This window comes from Elephas maximus, chromosome 3, assembly GCF_024166365.1.
Source record: "Elephas maximus indicus isolate mEleMax1 chromosome 3, mEleMax1 primary haplotype, whole genome shotgun sequence".
Taxonomy (NCBI): domain Eukaryota; kingdom Metazoa; phylum Chordata; class Mammalia; order Proboscidea; family Elephantidae; genus Elephas; species Elephas maximus.
The window spans coordinates 13,325,174-13,346,835 of record NC_064821.1 but is presented as its reverse complement, the minus strand read 5'-3'; the positions used below and the strand labels follow the sequence as shown (position 1 = coordinate 13,346,835).

Below are 21,662 nucleotides of genomic sequence, written 5' to 3'. Positions count from 1 at the left end.
CTTCTTTCATACTATAATGACAGAGTTGCACAGTTGTGGCAAACACCATCTGGCCCTTCCTGCTGAAAATATTTACAAGCTGTCCCTGTACAGGAAAAGTTTGCCAACAACCTGCTCTAACTGAATGCTTCTCAAACTTGAATGTGTATATGGGTCATCTGGCATCTTGTTAAAATGCAGATTCTGATTCAGCAGTTCTGGCAGAGGTCTGAGGCACTGCATTTTTAGCAAGCTTCCAGGTAATGCTGATGCTGTCGGACGACGCAGATGCAGATATCTACAGAGTTCAGCCTGGACGTGTCTGTGAATCCTTGTCAACAAAACAGAGAAATGTGGTCGTACCAGCATCTTCACCTCATTTCATCAGAGCTCCTGGCAATCCCACCAACCAAAGGCAGATCCTTTCATTGAGCATCTATTGGCCTTCTACGTGAGCCAAGCACCCCCAAAGTAGGAGGGGAATTTCACATGTTCTTACCCAGCCTTGAAAAATGGGTGGAAGAATTACTGCACATTTTGATCAAAGAGTCTATAGGCAAATCCTGATCAAAAGTGGGAAAAACACGGAACAGAATTTCAAATTTTCATGAAATCCAGACTTTCTGGAGCCATAGAGGCTGGATGAACCCCTGAAACTATTTCCCTGAGATAATCTTTAAACCCGAAACCAAAAATATCCCCTGCAATAGTTTAGCCTAATTAGTAAAGAATGTCTGCCTTGAGCATGTGTTCTTTTAAAATCTATCTATACGCGATCGAATTGACAGCAGCAACTCGAAAGTTTAGACAGGAAACGTGGGGCAGTGAGTTTATGTTAATTGGGGAGGAACAACTTGGAAAAGGTGGGTGGGAATGGTTGCGCAACTTGAAGAACGGAATCGACGTCATTGAATTGTACATGTAGAAACCGTTGAATTGGTGTGTGTTCTATTGTGTATATCCTCACCACCAATGACAAAAAATGTTTAAAAAACTTTATTAAATACAAAAAAATGGACAGAAAAAAAGGCTTACATGAAGTTGCATAATGTCCTAAAATCCAGTCCCCAAGCGTCATGACATAACCAGAGAGACACACGGACTCCCAGGTGAGAAGTGGCATCAGGCAGCCATGTGGAAGGTTGCCAACTGCTGGAAGGAGAGTAATCAACATGTGAGTCTTCTATGCATTTGTGCAAACTTCCTCTTTCTGCAAACCCCTCAGTCTGGAACATGTTTTCTCTCATCCAGTTGCTTCTTGACACATAGTAGGAGCTCAGAAAAAGTTTGTCGAGTGAATAAATGATTCCTATTCTGTTCCAGGAGCCATCTATATAAATAACATTGGGAAAAAAAAAAACAAGCCAGTGATAAGGGAAGAATTTTGAAGAATGAGGGGATATTTCTCCTAAAGAGAGCACTAGTCTGGGGTTAGGGACATGAAAGCTCTCTAAAAGGAAAGGAAGAGAGGGGAGTTAACATTTATTGAGTGCTTACTATGTGCCAGGCTCTGTGTGAAGTGCTACTGGCAGACTGATGAAATTTAATATCCTCAGACCCTCTGAGTTAGGTGTGATGGTCTCCACTTTAAAGAGGGGAACCTGAGGCTCCTCCCACCACACCAACTACCTCCAAGTAGAGAGAGAAGAGGGAGGCAGAGGTCTGAGTGGTCCCCTGTGGCAAGAACAGGGCCAGAGGATTAAGTTTGCAAGAAGCAGGTTTTGGCTCAAGAGAAGGAATAGTAGGGTGGTTGTGGAGGAAGTGAGTTCCCCATCATTAGGGGTTTTCAAGCAGAGTCTGCAGGGCTACTTGTCAATGGAATCTGGGGGCCCTTCTGATGTGGAAATGCTATGATTGCTTAAGACAGATCCTCCTCTGGGCTTTCCCAACTGAAGCAGGAAGGAATTGAGCTGGAAGGTGGAAAGGGTCTGAGGGACAAGCCCGAGGAGAAAAGGGTCCTTCATGAGCTCTGGGGCTCCAGGGTCCCTGGGAGACCCTCCCCTGCAGAATGGTCCTTCCTCCTGTCCAGCTGGGAGTGTGTGTACCTAAGTCTAGAAGGCCCTCAGAAGCAGGGATCATGGGGAGAGAGAGAAGACACAGAGCCCCTCCCAGATACTGCTGACCCTTTTAGTGAATCAAGGGTCCAACTCAAGACACAGAGGGAGCCATCTGGACTGGGGAAGTCTGAGCCTCAAAATGAGTGGTAAACAAACCCTCAAGGGAATCCCAAGAGATGAGGATTCAAACACCTGGAGAAATCACCTCCTCCTTCAGCATGGCCCTCAGTATGTCTACCTCTAAGCCCCCGCTCCCCACAGAACAGGAACCTCTCTATATTTGTTACAAAGCTGGGCACAGAGGGAGGGTCCAAAGATCATGGGTGAGTGAATTGTAAATAAATGAATAAGTGGGAGAATGAATGAATGAATAATGAACAAATGAGTTCGTGAATGTGTGATTAAATAAATAAGCAAATGAAAGAACAGATGGTTGGACGGATGGATGGAGGTATGGATGGATGGATGGATGGGTGGGTGGATGGGTGAATGGATAGGTGGTTAGGCGGGTTGATGGGTAGATGCATGTGTGGATGAATTGGTGGGTGGGTGGATGAATGCAGGGAGGGAAGGAGAGAAGAAATAAAAAGAAACTCCCCGAAGCACAGACTTCAGCGCTGTCTGGGAGCCCTGGTACGGTCCAAGGTAGAATCCCACCCCACAGAAGCCTGGGCAGGAACTGGGAAGTGGACTTTTCTAGCCAGGGTACCCCTTGATCCCTACAGGCCTGGTTCTGCTCAGGGGGAGTCCTCAGAGGGGGCCCCGGCCACCTTCCCAGCCTCGAGGTGCCCTGGCTGAGGCTCGGGACTTGATGCGCAGTTTATGGGGCAAAGAGGGCTGTCCCAGACCCTCAGGACTAGGGCAGGTCACCCGGGGGGACAGCCCCATGGGATCAGCAGCAGGGGTCAGCAGCACATTTGAGGACTCTGAACCCCGGCATACAGTGGGCACGGGTGCCCACAACCCCCAGAAGGGCCTGAGCTCTGGCCTGGACCCCACATGCTCACCCAGAAGGCGATAGCTGAGGAGAGCAGCTGGAAGGGCAGCCTGCAGGGCCAGGTCAATTCCATTGGGGGGATGGGGTACAGGTTCCGGGGGAGGCCTGGGGGGAGTGGCTAGGCCCATCCACCTGTGAGCTACCAGGCAGCCCCGGCACGCTGGAGCCCCAGCGTCCAGGGAACACGGCCTCAAAAGGCAGCCGTGTGACCCAGGCAGGGGTGGGAGCTGCTCAGCCCCAGGATGGGGGTCCCCAGTCCAGGGGGACTCCCACAGCAGGGCCGGTAGGGGCAGAGTCTGGGGGCCCCTAATGGGGGGCAGGAGACCGAAATGAAGCTTGAGCGCCCGCAGCTCGGCCCTGAGCAGTGTGTTCTCCTCCAGCAGGGCTGCCAGCCTGCCCTCGATGGCCGCGTCGTTGAGACGGCGCTTCTCCCGGGATCGCTTGGCCGCCTCATTGTTCTTCCGCCTCTTCTCCCAGTAAATGGTGTCCTTCTTCTCTTCTGGCATGAACTCTCGCTGCCGACGCACGGTGGGGCCCCTGCCCCGAGCCCCCCGTAATGTCTTGCTGCGGCCCTGCAGGATGTCCGCCAGGTCCAAGGGACCCATGTCCATGGCTGCCGTTCTGGAACTGAAGGAAAGGAAGGAGGTCTTGGAATCGAGGCAGGAGGCTGACCCAGGGGGTGCCTTCCTCTAATTCATCCTGTGTCTCTGCCATCACTAAAAATAGTGGGGCTGTTGGGATTGAGGGCAGGGATAGTGGGAGTGAAGCTGGAGAGGATGGTGGAGACAGAGAGTAAGGTAGGCAGCTCCAGGGGACTGGGACAGATTGATGCCCGCTGAAGTGGGCAAGTCCACCAGAGGCCATATGGTGGGAGAAGCTTAAGAGTGGCCCATCTCCACCTGGAGAGCTGGTCGAAGGCTATATCCTCAGGTGGACACGGGCTCTTTCCAGGGGAGGTCTCCTTACCGCTGAGAAGGTCGGCAGGCACGTCAGGAGTCAGTTCAACTTGAGCTCCAAGGTGAGAGTCTTGGGTGATCCAGAAGGAGATAGAAGGAAGGGAAGCTGAACCTAGATAGAGAAAATGCATGCATAGAGTTAAACTGGGCCATGCTGGTGTCAGAAAGTGAGCTGCTACTCATTCAAATGATGCCCAGGTAGTACCCCTAAATCTCCTCAGTTGGGGGCCAGAGTTTTGTCCTTTCGCATCCATCCACCCACCTACCCATACATTTATCAGGCCCTTCATTCACCCATCCATTCGCTCAACTGTCCATCTGTCCATGCATTTATCTACCCACTCACTCGTCCTGCCACCCCCTCTACCTACCCACCCAATCAACTCCCTATCCACCCATTTATCCATTCATCTCCCCACCCAGCCTTTTATTTATCCATCTGTCCTCTCAAACATCCATCCACTCACTCATCTGATTCTACAATCACGCATCCAACACCCACTCACCCACCCATCCATCCAACAGCCCGCTCATCCACTGATGTTGTCATTGGTAGCCACCGTTGTGTCAGCCCCTGACTCAGGCTGACCCTGTGTACAACAGGACGAAATGCTGGCCACCTCAGTCCCCAGCATACCACCTGGATCTGGCAGAGAGGACAGGGCTGGCAGACAATTCCAGAGATGATTGGCCCAGATACCTGCTGGGCTGGACAGGGAGGGAAACACAGCCCCAGGGCTCCTTGAAGCCCCGGCCCGAATTAGCAGAGGCCCAAGGAAGAGGGCCATGCAGGGACTGGTGGTCAGATGGAGGAGGAACTGGTAGAACAGCTCTCACACCAAGCCCGTGATGGAGAGGAGAGCGCTGCGGGCTCTAGCACTCCCTGCCTGAGTCTCTCCTCACTGTGGTTTGCCCTGAGGCCCCCCAGCCACCACCCCCACACCTCCACAGGAACCCGAGGGAGATGGGGCAGCAGATAGCTGTCCTGCCTGAGTTTATTTAGAGAAGACACAGTGAGGGCTGGGCTGGGCCTTCCTGTGGTCACAGAGGAAGCGCTAATGGAGGGTGGAGAAGCAGCGGCACTCCTTGTGAGGTGGTGGCCGGAGGTGAGGACACAAGAAAAGAGTCTCCCTCAGAGATGGCCCAGGCCAACTCCACCCCTGCCCCATCAGTCTCCATAGTCTCCCAACGGTGGGAATCAAGTCTCTGCTTGGACCCCTTGAGTGAAGGGGAGCTCATTCTCTCCCAAGTAGCCCTGTCAGGCTGGATGAGCTCATATGGTCACGAAAGTTTCCCTCCAAAGGATTTAAATCCACCTTCCTGGACCTTCTCTGTTAGAATTCAATCTCTCTCTGCATCCATGGAAAACCTCCCCTCCCTCTGGTCCATGAAATCATCTGGGGATTTGAGTTATTGGCACTCACACTCCCTGACCCAGTCTGCTTTCCCCCAAGGAAGGAAGAGGAGTTTATTGAGCACCTACTATAGGGGCAGTAGTGGTGGTTCAGTGTTAGAATTCTCATCCTCCATGCGGGAGACCCAGGTTCAATTCCTGGCCAACGCACTTCATGCCCCTCACTTATTTGTCAGCAAAGCCTTGCATGTTATTATGCTGAACAGGTTTCAGTGGAGCTTCCAGACTAAGACAGACTAGGAAGAAAGACCTGGTAATCTACCTCTAAAAACTAGACCATGAAAACCCTATGGATCACAATGGTCCAATCTGCAACTCATCATGGGGATGGCACAGGACCAGGCATTTTTTTGTTCCCTTGTACATGGGGTCACCACGAGTTAGGGCCAACTTGACAGCAGCTAACAACAACTATGTGCCAAGCACATGCAATTTCTTACTCGGCACTCACCATAACCTGGACAGTTAAATATACTTGGAGAGGTAAGAATACCTGGAGAGGTGAGTACACCTGGACAGGTAAGTACACCTGGAGAAGTAAGAACACTGAGAGGCAAGTACACCTGGAGAGGTAAGTACACCTGGAGCAGTAAGTATGGTTATTATCACCCTTATTTAACAGATGAGAAAACTGAGGCTAAAGTGACCATCCTGAGGTCACACAGCCAGAACCCAGGCTGGACAAGGCCCTGAATTCACACCTTTTCCGGTACACCGACTTTCTTGACTTCTACTGAGGATGGAGTTTCAAGCTCGTTAGCACACCTGAAGGGTAGAGGTCCGTCTCCCCAGCCCACAGAAGACAACAGTGTCCAAAACTGCACAGCTAACAATACGGTGGGGCCAAGATTAGCACCCAGGCCACCAGGATGCAGTGCAGGGCACCGGGTAAAGAGCAGCTGGGTCAGCCAGGTTCAAATTCTCCCTCCTAACTGAGTATGCTCGGGCAAGTCGGGTCACCTCTCTGAGCTTCCAATGCCTCAAGTACCAAATGAGGACAATAACTGCACCTAACTCCTTGGTTATGTACGGAATAAATGTGGTATTATGAATAACAACTAGGAGTCCCTGGATGGTGCAGATAGTTAAGTCCATGGCTATCAATCGGAAGGTTGCTGGTTCGAGTCTACTCAGGGCACTTCGGAAGAAAGGTCTGGTGATCTGCTTCTGAAAAATCAAAGCCTTGAAAGCTCTGTGGAGTGCAGTTCTACTCTGACACACACGTGGTCGCCATGAGTCAGAATCGACTTGATGGCAACTGATTTATTTGGTTTGGATAACAATAGAATATTATCCAATATAAACGCTGGAAGATGAGCCCCCTAGGCTGAAAGGCACTCAAAATATAAAGTGACCACAACAGTGGACTCGAGCATACCAACGATCATGACGTGACACAGGACTGGACAATGTTTAGTTCTGTTATACATGAGGTCTCCAGGTGTCAAAGCCATCTCGGTGGCAGCTAACAACAACATAATAATAATTGTAAATGATTAACAATGGCGATTTTTTATTTCCACCACCTGCCAGTCAGTTTATCATACTGTGGTGGCTTACATGCTGCTATGATGATGGAAATCATGCCACCAATATTTCGAATACCAGCAGGTGGACAGGTTTTGGTGGAGTTTCCAAACCAAGATAGACTAGGAAGAAAGGCCTGACAATCTACGTCCAAACTAGCCAATGAAAACCCTACAGAACATTGCCCGATACAGTGCATTCTAGGTTGGGGGCACTCAAAATACACAGTGGCCACAACAATGGACTCAAGCACACCAAAGATTGTGAAGATGACACAGGACTGGGCAATATTTCATTCTATTGTACATGGAATCACCATGAGCTGGAGCCAACTGACAGCAACTAACAATAACAATATTTTTTATTTGTTATTATTATTGTTATAGCAAGAAGCCCCTCCAATCAAGCTCCATCTGGTGCCAGACCCCTATGGTTACCTTTGTTGAAAATATCTGTGAGGTCCCTTGGAGATCATCACCCAACACAACTGCATCAGTTTACAGATGATGAAATTGGACTTCCATTGAAGATGGCAGACCAAGTACACACAGAAACCTTCCCATTCCTCTCCAAGTGCTTAGAAATGATAGAAAAATGCTAACTTGAACCAGAGACCAGAGCAAAGGTGCCCAGTGACAAAGCTGGGACACAGCTGGGACCAGTTCAGGGCCCCCTAATATATGGGGTCAGATGAGGGTGCCCATCACAGAAATAATCCTGAAGAAATGATGAATTCACAGCCACCTCAGGAAGTTCCCATAAACTGCCTGACTGGAAGAATTTACATCTGAGGAAATAGAGAATAACAGTGCAATCTTAAAAGACCTTTGCAATGAATGTGTTAAACGACTCAAAAAAGATAAAGGAGGGAATAAGCCAAAAAAAAAAAAAAATACCCCATTGCCGTCAAGTTGATTCTGACTCATGGTGACCCCATGTTTACAGAGTAGAGCGTGCTCCATAGGGTTTTCTTGGCTATAGCCTTTACGGAGGGAGCCCTGATGGTACAGTGATTAAGCACTCAGCTGCTAACCAATAGGTCAGCGGTTTGAACAGACCAGCCACTTCACAGGAGAAAGATGTAGCAGTCTGCTTCCATAAAGATTCCAGCCTTGGAAGCCCTATGGGGCAGTCTACTTTATCCAGTAGTGTCACTATGAGTTGGAATCAACTCAATGCCAATGGGTTTTGTTTGTTTGTTTTTGTTGTTTTTAATCTTTATAGAAGCAGATCACCAGAACTTTCTCTGAGGTACCACTGGCGGGGGGGGGGGGGGGCGTGGTTTCAAACCACCAATCTTTAGGTTAGTAGTCATAATCTTTTTGTGCCACCCAGGCACCATAAAGGAGGGAATATTGTTGTTGTTAGGTGCCATTGAGTTGATTCCAACTCATAGAGAGCCCATATGACAGAGCAGAACTGCCCCACAGGCTTTTCTATGCTGTAATCTTTATGGGAGCAAATCTCCAGTCTTTACCCCGAGGAGCCACTGCGTGAGTTTGAAACACCAACCTCTAGGTTAGCAGCTGAATGCTTAACTGTCATGCCACCAAGGCTCCTTAAAGGAGAGTGTAACAACCATGAAACAAGAACAGGAGATTATGAAGCAAAAACAGGCAGATATAAAAGGAACTCAGAGCTCAGGTATGAAAAATATGGTTGTTAGAATAAAAACTCAAGAGATGGACCTACTAGTAGAAGGGGAAACTGAGATCTAGAACTGAAAGGGGACTTACCAAAGTCACATGGGATTTTAATTGCAGGGATGGAGTGAAAACCAGTAGCCCAGATATTAGCAATCCAGAACCAAGGCCCAACTCAAGAGCTGGGCCTTGAGGCCAGTTATGGCTCTCCAAAGATGTTCTGTGGTTCCCACTCCCTCTTTCCTGTTTTTCTTTCCTTTCCCTGCATTGTAAGGTTGGTGTTGAGCTGGACTCCACCATCCCTACTCAATTAGAATGGGGCTTCTATTTTCTACCTGGGCAGGTGAGACAATAGGTATGGAGAACCAGCTAGACCTCTTCTCCCAAATTAAAATTAAATTAAACAGCACCTTAATGTCAGAAGAGAAGTTGGTTGAGTGAAGCCAAGAGGAACAGCCAATACTGGCCACGGGATGCTGGGTTTGTGACTTAACTTCTCTGAGCCTTAGATTTCTCATCTATAAAATGAGCTCAAGGGTTTCCGTCATATGCAGATGTTTCAAAAAATTAAATGGCAAGTTGTGTGTGTAAGACTTCTGCATATCAGGTTGGTCTCATACAGAAAGCCTTCCATGTGAGCTTGGCAACCCTCTTCGACACCAAAGACACCGCAGATGAGGACAAAGCTACAGTCACTTAGGGACGCATCCTCCGACAGATAAGAAATTTAAAAACTGTAAGAGGACAAAAAAAAGGAGAGAAAAAAAGATGAATCAAAGGAAAAAGACTGCCTCACAAATTCCCCACCCACATGGCCAGAGGGTAGCCCACAAGTTTTCCTTTGCTCCATGCAAAGGAGGGGGCTAGAGATGACCGAAAACTCTCCAGTGGGTGTGAGACCTAGTAACACTCACAGGCAAAAGGCGGCATTTGTGTGGCCAATACATATCTGAAAAAATAGTTCAAGCTCCCCCTTTACAAGAGAGATGCTAATTTGCTTTAACTTACACAATAGATACATTTTTTTTTTCTTGTTCTAAAATTGCCAAAGATTTAAAAAACGATAAAACTCCGAACTGTCAAGGATACGGTGAGATGGGCATTTGTGTACTTAGAAGGTAGAGGTGTAAATTGCTTCCTGGTAAAGCAATTAGGAAATACGAAACAAAGTTAGACTCATAACTTGCTTGAGGAATGAGAGGGTCATTTCCCTTCCCCTGGGGTCATTCGCTATGCGAAGCTTCTCCTTATCCCTTTTCTGGCCTCAGCAGCCCCCATATGCCTCCTCCAGCACACCGTTCCAGCCACTTAAAACCTCTTTCTTTTCCTGAGAGAAAGTTCTCTCACCCCAACATGCTGTTCCTTCTGCTTGGAACACACTTCCCTCGCCTCCTCCCCAGCTAAATCTTACTCATCCTACGTGGCTCAGCTTAGGTGTCATCTCCTACAGGAAGCCTGCCGGACTGACCTCTCTCAGCTTGGTCAGGGGCCTCTTCTGGGCTCCCAGGGCCCTGTGGGCTTCCACCATCACCACGGTCATCATCTGGGCCTGGGCACCCCATGACACGCATCTTCAGAATAGGCATACAATAAGTATAAAATAAAATCTAAAAAAAGACAGTTGCAATCGATTCCAACTCATGGAGACCCCATGTATGTCAGTGTAAAACTGTGTCCATAAAAGAATGAAGAAAACCAAAAACAAAAGGGAAAGATTAGTCCAAAGGACTAATAGACCACAACCAGAACAGCCTCCACCAGACTGAGTCCAGTACTACTAAATGGTACCTGGCTACCACCACTGACTGCTCTGACAGGGATCACAACAGAGGGTACCGGACAGAGCTGAAGAAAAATTTAAAACAAAATTCTAACTCACAAAAAAAAAGTCACCAGACTTACGGGCCTGACGGTATGGCTCCGGGCCCCTTTATAGCACAGTAATGAAGTCACTCCTGAGGTTCACCCTTCAGGCAAAGATTAGAGAGGCCCATAAAACAAAACTAGACTAAATGGGCACACCAGCCCAGGGGCAAGGACAAGAAGGCAGGAGGGGACAGGCAAGCTGATAATGGGGAACCCAAGGTCAAGAAGGAGAGAGTGTTGACAGGTTATGGGGTTGGCAACCAATGTCACAAAACAGTTATGTGTACTAACTGTTTAATGAGAAGCTAGTTTGTTCTGTAAACCTTCATCTAAAGTACAATTTAAAAAAAAAAAAAAAGGATTTCCTTTTTTTTTAACCCAGCAGGGGCTGCCTTAAGAAGTAATGAGCTGCCTGTCAGGGGAGGTATGCAAACAAAGCCCAAAACAACTCTTGACCTCTCTCGGATGTCTCCACATCTCCCTGCCCCAACTCAGGGGCCGTGCCCTCCTCCCCAACCTGTTCCACAAGCTCTGATCCTCTCCTCTGACTCAGAAGGCTGCCCAGGCAAGATGCAGGACCCCAGCGGTTGCTCCCACAGCCCTGGGCAGCCCAGCCTCTTCCTCAGAAGGGCCCCAGCACCCTGCACTCTCACTCTGAGCAGGCCCCCAGCTCATGAAAGCCCCGGCAAAACCAATCTTTAAAATCTAGAACCCTCTGCGGGAGCACAGATTTCAAGGGGAAAACGCAAAGCCCTCTGGGGCTGCGGCCGGCCCTTCCCCTCCCACCCCCACCCCCTGCCCCCTCTGGGGCCCAGCGGAGAGGCCGGAAGCCGTTGGCCCCTCCTGTGCCCAGCCCACAGGCCCAGCTGGAGTCCCGGGCTCCAGGAGCGGGCAGGAAGCAGGGGAGTGGGGTTGTCTGGAGCCACGAAGCCCGGGTCCCATCCCTGCTCTACCAATGACATGCTGTGTGACCCTGGGCAAGTGGCCACTCATCTCTGAGCCTCAGTTTTCTCAACTGTCAAGTGGGCACAGCGCCCGTGAGGCCCAGAGCATAGTGGGTGTTCCGTTACTGAATTGCAGGAGCTCCAGGGAGGCGCCGAGGGCTCACGGGATCTGATCAGGATAGGGCCATACGTGAGCACCAGCTCCATGGAAATTCCGCCCCCCTTGAAACTCACACCAAACAAAATTCATCTCCAGGCCTTAAGCACCTGGTGCCCGGGCCGGATGTGTCCCTGGGGCTCCACCTCCCCCTCTCTCCAGCCAAATCTGGAACAAACCCCTAAAACAAGAGAAGTCTCAGACCACCCCCACCTCCCTGTGGAGCAGGCTGAAACACTCAGAAGGATCTTTGCTAAACTCCAGCCAAGGTCCAGAGGCACCTGGCGAGCCCTGAGAGCTGTCACCAGGGAGAAACAAGGGCAATTGTCTACAGTCACCACACGACCCCAAAGGGAAGAAGCTCAGAGGTATCCCGTGTCCAGCCAAGGACCAGGAGGGACCCAGCCAGCCTCTGCTCCCACTCATGCCATGGCTGGTGGGTTTCCTCCAGCTGGCAGGGAGCCAGGCCCACAGACCCCACACACACACACACACACACACACACACACACACCCTCATTAATCCTACACCGAGGCTAGGCCTCTCCCCAGAACCTGCTCAGCCCTAGCAATCACCTGTGCCCCCTTGACAGTTGAGAAAACTGAGGCTCAGAGATGAGCAGACACTTATCCAAGGCCACACTCAGGTCTCGCTGGACATTTGTCTCCTCCATGTCCCCACCTGAGGTCTTATGGGAGTGCCACACTCCACACAGCAAAAACCCAGTGTCTCGTCTTCCCTCCAACCAGCTCAGCCATCCTTCCAGCAGTTCAGTCCAAAACCCTCAGGCTAGCCCTGGTGCTTCTCTTGGGCCCACATCAGGAAACTGTCGGCTTTGCCTTCAAAATCCAGCTGAAGTCTATCCACCTCCTACTCTTCCTCGGTCCCAGCCCAGTCCAGCCCCACCCCCCACCCCTGGACCAGTGCAGTTGCCGCCTCCCTGGTCTCCCTGTTCCTGCCCTTGCTCACTCTGTTCCAGCCACGTGGGCCTCCTCGCTGTTCCCCCAACATGCTAGGCATAGTCCTGCCTCAGGGCCTTTGCACCGGCTATTCCCTCTGCCTGGAATGCTTCCCCCAGAGACAATATGGCTCCTCCCTCACCTCCTTGAGGTCTTTGCTGATATGTTACCTCCTCAGCAAGGACTCCTCTGGCCCAGAGGGCTAAATAGTGTCACCACAATCTCCACAAACATTCATTCTGTCTCCTTACTCTTCCACCTGCTTATTCGGGGCATTTATCACTACCTTGGAGTCAGTGGGTGTTGCAAACAGTGAACAAGCTTGGCGGCTAACCAAAAGGTGATCGTTCAAAGCCACCCAGAGGTGCCTTGGAAGAAAGGCCTGGCAATCTGCTTCTGAAAAATCAGCCATTGAAAGCTCTACGGTTTTCTGACATACGTGGGGTCTCCATGAGTCAGAGCTGACTTGGCGGCAGCTGGTTTTATTACTATGCCTTTTTTTTTTCTTTCATAGTTTATTTTTATTGTTGTTGAAAGTATACCCAGCAAAATATATGCCAATTCAGCCATTTCTACATGTAAGATTCAGACATTGATTACATTCTTCGAATTGTGCAGCCACTCTCACCCTCCTTTTCTCAGTTGTTCCTCCCCCATTAACATAAACTCACTGCCCCCTAAGTTTTCTGTCTAATCTTTTGAGTTGCTATTGTCAATTTGATCCCGTATAGGTAAATTGTAAAAGACCACAATGCTCAAGGCAGGCACTCTTTACTAATTAAGCTAAACTATTGTTTGGTTTGAAAAAGACTTCAGGGGATATTTTTTGGTTTAAGGTTTAAAGGTTATTTCTGGGCAATAGTTTCAGGTGTTCATCCAGCCTCGATGGCTCCAGGAAGTCTGGATTTCATGAGAATTTGAAATTCTGTTCTTTGCTTTCCCCCCTTTGATTAGGATTCCTGTATAGAATCTTTGATCAAAACATTCAGTAATGCCACTCTCTCACTTCCTTTTACTTACACATTGATCTTGGTAATGTTTACGTCTTGGTCATTATAACGCACCCCTTGAGGGCAAGGATATCTTCCCACAGTGTCGCCAGTGCCTAGAACAGCACCCAGCACACAACAGGTGCTTAATAAATATTTGTCAAATGAATGAATGCAAGCAATGTTGTTTAATCCTCACAACACCTTGGGAGGCAGGTTCTCCCTTTTCTCCGAGGAGGAAACAGAGGTTCAGAGAGGTGCAGCGCCTTGCCCAGGGTCACACACCTGGTCATGGGTGGGTTTGGAACCTGGCCAGCTGGACCCCAGGGCCTACCCTCTTGAGCCTTGAGACAGGGTCCAGAGCTGTGAGCCAGTCCCCAAGGTACCTTTGAAGCCAGGACACAGCTCCTCTGGTACCCCCCATGGCAGAGCATGTGGCCAGCAGTGTGGCACAGGACCAAATGTCCTTGGGGCTCCCCAGGGCTTCAGTCTTTTCTGGCTTCTGGCTCTCGGAGCCCTGCCCCAGTCCAGGAGTGGCTTCCCTTCCCCATCTCTGAAGCTGAGCTCAAAGCAGGGACAACCCACTCCGAACCCCCACCCCAAGCCTGGAAGCCTCCAATTCCTGGAGCCAGGCCAGAGTTGCAGTCCCAGCACCTCAGGGGACAGGGACCGGACCCAGTGACCTCCTGGGTCCTCAGAACACCCACTGGCATCATCCGAGCCCTTTGGGAGTGCCCAGCACTGCCTGAGCTAAGTGCTCCACAGGCACTATCTGCCCCAGGGATCTTTTCACCATGCAAATCAGATCATGCCACTTTCCTGCTTAAAACCCTGCGTAGATCAAAATCTCACTCCCTCGCCCCACCCACAAGGCCTGCAAGTCCAGCCTGAGCTCATCCCTCCAGCCTCCACTCAAGCTCCAACCGTGCTGACCTTCCTATTGCTCAGATTTGCCACAGGGCCTTTGCACATGCAAGCCCTGCTACCTGGAATGCTCTTCTTCTCCTCCCCTAAAAAAAAAAAAAAAAAAAACTTCTTTTAAGAACTACCTATATGGGATCAAAGTGACAATAGCAACTCGATTATATAGGAAATCTAGAGGGCAGTGAGTTTATGTTAGCGGGGGAGGAACAACTCAGAAAAGGAGGGTGAGAATGGTTGCACAACTCAAAGAATGTAATCAATGTCACTGAATTCCACAGGTAGAAATTGTTGAATTGGCGTATGTTCTGCTGTGTATATCCTCCACCACAAAAATAAAACAAAATAAATTTAAATAAAAAACCAACGCAAGTCAATTCTGACTCATGGGAGCCCCATGCGTTAGAGTAGAATTGCTCCATAGTGTTTTCTTGGCTGCAATCTTTACAGAAGCTGGTCACCAGGCCCTTCTTCTGCAGTGCTGCAGGGTGAGCTCGAACTGCCAACCTTTCGGTTAGCGGCCCAGCATTTAACTCTTGTGCCACCAGGGACTTTCCCCTCACCTAGATTCCTTGTTTTCCTCCTTCAATCCCAGCTCAAGCACCACTTCCTCTGAGAGGCCATCTGTCATAGATTGAACAGTGTCCCCCCAAAATATGTGCCAACTCGGTTAGGCCATGATTCCCAGTATTGTGCAGTTGTCCTCCATTTTGTGATTGATAGAATTTTCCTATACATTGTAAATCCTAATCTCTGCCTGTGGTTAATGAGGGTTATGTTGACGAGGATTAAGGTGGGATATAACACCCTTGCTCAGGTCACAACCCTGATCCAACATAAAGGGAGTTTCCATGGGGTGTGGCCTGCACTACCTTTTATCTTACAAGAGATAAAAGGAAAGGGAAGGTAGCAGACAGTCGGGGATCTCACACCACCAAGAAAGAAGTACCAGGAGCAGAGCACGTCCTCTGGACCCACAGCTCCTGCTCGGAGAAGCTCCTAGTCCAGGGCAAGATTGATGAGAGGGACCTCTCTCCAGAGCCGACAGAGAGAGAAAGCCTTCCCCTGGACCTGAAGCCCTGAATTTGGACTTCTAGCCTATTAGACTGTGAGAGAACAAATTTTTCTTTGTTAAAGCCATCCACCTGTGGTATTTCTGTTATAGCAGCACTAGACGAGCAAGACACCATCCCTGACCTCCCAGGACAGGCCAGGTGGCCCTGCTCCTCAATGACACAGCACCACGTGTTTCTGCTGCTTAGCATTGGTGATTATCATCATCTTACATGTATCTGTGTAATTCTTTGATGAACATCTTCCCTCTTCAATGAGGCCAGGGCTTGTGTCTCTTCTTCCCAGTACGCCCTACTCACAGTGCCTGGCACATAGTGGTGCTTGATAAAAACTTGTAGAGCGGATGAGTGACCGCACTGAACACTCACATTGCCCCCAGTTTCCCATTCTACAGGTGAGAAGACTGAGGCTTGCTCGCCTGAGATGGTACCAAGGTTCCTGACTCCTCTCCCTGCAGACCCTGCCACCTAGGCAGCCTCCCCCGCAACCCACCCCTCGAGGGTTAGGTCAGTGGTTCGCAACTGGGGGCATCTTTGCCCCCCCAAGGGATATTTGACATAATCTGCATTTTTGATTGTCAAGATGGGGCAGGGGATGTGGTTAGCATCAAGTGGGTGGAGGCCAGGGATGCTGCCCAGCAACCTACAGTGCACAGGATCCCCCCGACCCCTCACGACAAAAAGATTTATAGTTGTTGTGTACCGTCGATTCCAACAAGTTGCAATCCCATGTGACTGAGTAAAACTGCTCCATAGGGTTTTCTCCGCTGTAATCTTTACATGCAGATGACACAACCTTGCTTGCTGAAAGTGAAGAGGACTTGAAGCACTTACTAATGAAGATCAAAGACTACAGCCTTCAGTATGGATTACACCTCAGCATAAAGAAAACACAAATCCTCACAACTGGACCAATGAGCAACATCATGATAAACAAAGAAAAGATTAATGTTGTGAAGGATTTCATTTTACTTGGATCCACAATCAACGCCCATGGAAGCAGCAGCCAAGAAATCAAAGGACACACTGCATTGGGCAAATCTGCTGCAAACGATCTCTTTAAAGTGTTAAAAAGCAAAGATATCACTTTGAGGACTAAGGTGCACATGACCCAAACCATGGTATTTTCATCACCTCATGTACATGTGAAAGCTGGACAACAACTAAGGAAAACCAAAGAAAAATTGACATCTTTGAATTATGGTGTTGGCGAAGAATATTGAATATACCATGGACTGCCAAAAGAACAAACTAATCTGTCTTGGAAGAAGTACAACCAGGATGCTCCTTAGAAGCAAGGATGGCAGGACTTCCTCTCATGTTTTTGGACATGTAATCAGGAGAGACGAGTCCCTGGAGAAAGACAACATGCTTGCTAAAGTAGAGGGTCAGCAAAAAAGAGTAAGACCCTCCCAAGATGGACTGACACAGTGGCTGCGACGACGGGCTCAAGCATAGCAACAATTGTGAGGATGGCGCAGGACTGGGCAGTGTTTCATTCTGTTGTACATACGGTTGCTACGAGTTGGAACCTAAAAACAACAAAAATCTTTACAGGAGCAGATTGCCAGGCCTTTCTCCCACAGAGCTACTGGTGGGTTTGAACCACTGACTTTTCAGTTAGCAGCCACGTGTTTAACCATTGTTCCATTAGAGCAATGACGACGGATTATCTGGCCCCAAATGTCAATAGTAGGTGGTGGAGAAATCCTGCTTTGCCGGAAGTGCCCGCATTTGACCCCAAGTTACAAAGATGTGCACCCCAGGTAGGCTTGAGCCCAGCAGCAGCTTCCCAGAAATGGTGGTGGCTTTTTTTATAACATTGGACCCCCATTATGTACCCCACTGGGCCCAGCTGCCACCATGTTAGCCAAAAAATGGGGCACCACACAGGTGGTATGTTCAGGGCAGGGGCTAGGGTGCCCACGGGGTCCCACACATGTCCACCTCACTTGGGGTAAAAGCCCAGGCCCTCCCCAGCCCACGAGACCCTACTCACCTACCCTGTCCCTCCCTGCCCTTCCCTCCTCTTCTCTCCCCCTAGCTCACTCAGCTCCAGCCACACAGGCCTCCTTGCTGTTCCACCAACTCACCAGGCATGGTCCTGTCCCAGGGCCTTTGCATGGGCTGTTTGCTTTGTCTGAAATGTCCCTCCCCCCAGATATCTGTATGGCTGGTCCCTTCTCTTTATGTCCACAACCCTCTTGGTCCCCCAGAGGAGAGTCCCAGTGCCCCTCCCCCAAGACCTATGACTGAGGTTTCCCAAACCTTCCAAGACCCTCAGCCTCAGCTCTGAAGTTGAGGGACAAAGTCTGGCCAGGGAGATGGCCCCTGAGACACAAACATCCAACTCTCTTGCTCCAAGCAAACCAGCGATTTCCACCCCTAGTGCCAGCCACCAGGTGGGGGGACACCTCTTTTCCCATCCTAACAAGGCCAAGAGCCCTCCAGGCACTGGCTGCAACCAGAGCTGGACACACAGTAATTGCTCAACGATGTTGGAATGGACGTGTGGTACGGAGGGAAAGAAAAAGAGGGGCAGATGAGAGACAGACAGAGAGAGAAGCCAAGAGACAGATGGACAGACAGCAAGATACAGAGAAGGCATGAAGGCAGGGAGGAAAAAAGAGGAGGAGGCAACAGAGATGGGGAGAGAGATATAGACAGAGAAAGAGACAATGAGAGAGAGAGCTGATTTCCACCAGCCCACGAACCATGACCTCGCACACACACAACAACCAGGCTCCAGCATGCAACAACCAGAGGTCTGTAACCCCAAATTGCCTGGCACAAATGCTCCCTCCCATCTTCCAGGGCCACTGGAACCTCACAGCTGTCACCCAAGATCCCCACCATCCACGCTGGGACACCAGGAACCCCATAACTGCCAGGCACCCCAACAGCCACCTGCAGACGAGAATTATCACCAGAGCTGGGAGCAACAAACTGCCCCACCCACCTCCATCAGTGTTTAAAAACCAGTTGCCATCAACTCCCACTCCTGGTGACACCACATGTGTCAGAGTAGAACCATGCTCCGTAAGGCTTTCAATGGCTGGTTTCTTCAGAAGCAGGTTGCCAGGCCTTTCTTCCAAGGCTCCTCCAGGTGGACTTTGGGTTAGCAGCCAAGCATGTTCACCATGTGCACCACCCAGGAACTTCTCCCAGTAGCTAGATCCCCACAAATCACTCCAGAGAGGCACAGCCACCAGACCATTGCAACAGCTGGGCACGCACAATAACAACCACCAAGACTTTAGTCAGACCCCCACAGCAGACAGACCCTGAGAGCAAACACCCCCGAGATCTGCACAACAGCTGGACTCACCAAACCACCAGACCCTCAGAACAAAACCACCTCCCCTACAGCCAGACCCCAAGAATAACAACCCCTAGGACCACCACCCATCTGTCATTTTGTCATTCTGTGGTTGGTTTGCATGTTGCTGTGATGCTGGAAGCTATGCCACCAGCATTTCAAATACCAGCAGGGTCATCCATGGTGAACAGATTTCAGCAAAGCTCCCAGGCTAAGACAGACTAGGAAGAAAGGCCTGCCAATCTACCTCCAAAAATCAGCTGATGACAACCCTGTGGATCACAACAGGCTGAAAGGCACTCAAAATGCACACCAACGATCAGGAAGATGGCACAGGACAAGCACTTTTGTTCTGTTGTGCATGGGGTCGCCATGGGTCAGAGCCATCTTGACCAAAACTAGCAACAACAAAGAGCCACCCACTAGCCAGACGCTCCCTGGTCTCTAGAGCACTCTCTTCCGAGACCGCAAGAGCGCCCTACCTGCCCCCCACCACAAATTGTTGTAGTCAGCCATAAAGACAACAATATAGGTTCCTTTTGGAGCTGCAAGTAGCCTATGCTCGTTCATGCAGTTAGTGTTAAGAAGGTGTCAGCAGGTGCACCACATGAGGAACAGGGGTGTGAGGAGGACACCCACAGAAGATGCAGAGAGACAGGAGAGGAGGTTGGAGCCTGGTGATGAGAAAGGGTGGTGGGGAGAAGTTGAGCTTGGGGCAGAAGGTGGCTGTGAAGAGAAGTTGGGCTGTGCGGGAGAAAGCAGGCTGTGAGGAGAAGGTGGGCTAGGAGAGAGAAGGTGGGCTAGGAGGAGAAGGTGGGCTATGAGAGAGAAGGTGGGCTCCAGGGGAGAAGGCAGGCTACAGGAGAGAAGGTGGGCTGTGAGGTGAAGGGGGGCTGCAGGAGAGAGAAGGTGGGCTGCAGGGAGAAAGCAGGCTTTGGGGAGAAGGCAGGATGCAGGAGAGAAGGTGGGCTGTGAGGCAAAGGTGAGCTATGGGGAGGTGAGCCTCAGGGACAAGGTGGGCTGAGAGGAGAAGGTGGGCTGTGGGGAGAAGGTGGGCTGTGAGGAGAACACGGGCTTCAGAGAGACGGTGGCTATGAAGAGAAGGTGGGCTGCGGGGGAGAAAGCAGGCTGCAGGAGACAAGATGGGCTTCGAGGAGCTGAGCTGCAGGGAGAAGGTGGGCTGTGGAAGGGTCCTCTCAAAATGGAGGTCAGCATTGGGCCTGATGCCTGCTCCCCCCACCTCCCAGCTCCATGGGGAGGCTATGCTCAGCTCTCCCACCCTGGCCAGCCCCCTCCCCAGGGCAGCACCTTCATCCTTCCTCCCAGTGCCCCAGGGTCAGAGGACAAGAGAACCCAAGAGAGGAAGGGAGAGCAGGGGGCCCTCCATGGGGGTGAGAAGCCTGGAGGGGACCACAGAGACAGCAGCACAGGAGCGAGAAGGGGGCAGGGAAAGAGCAAGAGAGACACAAAGAAAAGCCCAAAGAAAGACAGAGACCCAGAAAAAGATAGAGACAGAGGGGAGAAAGCTGTGAGAGAGTGAAAAAGACCCTGACAGCCAAGAGACAGAGCCAGGAGAGAAACAGAGAGAGGCAGGGGGAGGCAGTGCTGGGTGCAGGGACCCCCTAGAGCCCCCCCAGCCCCCTCAATGTTAGCCAGCCCAGCTGGACCTGTACCTAGAGGAGAGCTTCCCTCCTGGCCACTGTTCCCCAGTGCCTCCTGTGTGAGCCACATCAGCCGCCCAGGGCCTCCATACTCCTCCGCAGTGGAGGGAGTCACCAGCGCTTCCGTGAAGGTGACACCCGGGCCCCAGCCTGCAGCTTCCCCTCCACAACTGTTCCCCCACCGGGTGTCTGCCCAGGGTCCAGGTGCTGTGGGTTGACCCCAGCTCAGGAAGATCACTGGGGAGCAAACAGCCCCACCAGGAGGGTACACAGGCTGGGGTCCTCTCTGGGCACCCCCCTAAAGAGGGGGTCTGGTGTGGCCAAAGCTACAGCCTCCCTTTACTACCCTCTTAATGCCCTTATAGAAAGAGGAAGGGGCCACTTTTCTTATATCCCAGAACACTCCCCTGCTCGAACACCCTCTATGGCTCCCCACTGCCTTCAAGATTTTCCAATTCGTTGGAATTACCCTGGACACACCCTCTCTTTCCAGCCTACCCATCAGAGGAAACTGAGGCACACAGCGATTAAGTAGCTTGCTCCCAGGGGTTAAGTGTTTAAATACAATAAGAGATTTCCCTAATGGACACCAGTAAGCTGGGATAGATGGCGTTCCGGGCAGAGTGAACACCATATGCAAAGGCCCAGCGATCAGAGTCAGCAAGAACACATTTGGGGTACCTTGGGAACCGGTTGGAAACCCTAGTGGCGTAGTGATTAAGAGCTATGGCTGCTAACCAAAAAGCTTGGCAGTTCAAATCCACCAGGTGCTCCTTGGAAACTCTGTGGGGCAGTTCTACTTTGTCCTACGGGGTTGCTATGAGTAGGACTAGACCGCAAAAGCGTTTTTTTTGGCGGCGGGGGGGCGAGAGAGCAGGCTGGAGGGACGTGGTCAGAACTTCTTGCAAGAAAGATCCCGCAAGTGACCCCGGGGTGAACGACTGCAGAGGACAGAGCTGGGGTCCGGGAGATGAGGAAGGAACCTGGACCGCGCTCCTTACAGAAAAGGAAACGTCTTGAAGGGAGACCGGATTTGAAGATTTAACCCGCGGCTGGTCTTGACTTGGGAACAGCGGCGCCTGGTGGTCACTGTTTGGAACTGCACCCTCCTACTTTGGTTCCTTCAACATTTATTGGGCTTTGACGCTGCTGGTGTATTTGACAACCAGCTGGGATCATTTTTCAATATTCCTCTTGAAG

General features: G+C 50.6%; 1 protein-coding gene across 1 annotated transcript; it reads right to left on the bottom strand.

Annotated features, from left to right (window-relative positions):
- Positions 1-2,786: 2,786 nt before the first annotated feature.
- On the bottom strand, positions 2,787-20,543 carry NFILZ (NFIL3 like basic leucine zipper). The gene is made up of 3 exons (XM_049875807.1): positions 20,475-20,543; positions 4,000-4,101; positions 2,787-3,660 (listed from the first exon to the last, which is right to left on the bottom strand). Exon 3 carries the CDS (start codon positions 3,642-3,644, stop codon positions 2,787-2,789), a length of 858 nt encoding a protein of 285 aa, XP_049731764.1. The 5' UTR covers positions 3,645-3,660; positions 4,000-4,101; positions 20,475-20,543.
- Between the last annotated feature and the right edge of the window lie 1,119 nt (positions 20,544-21,662).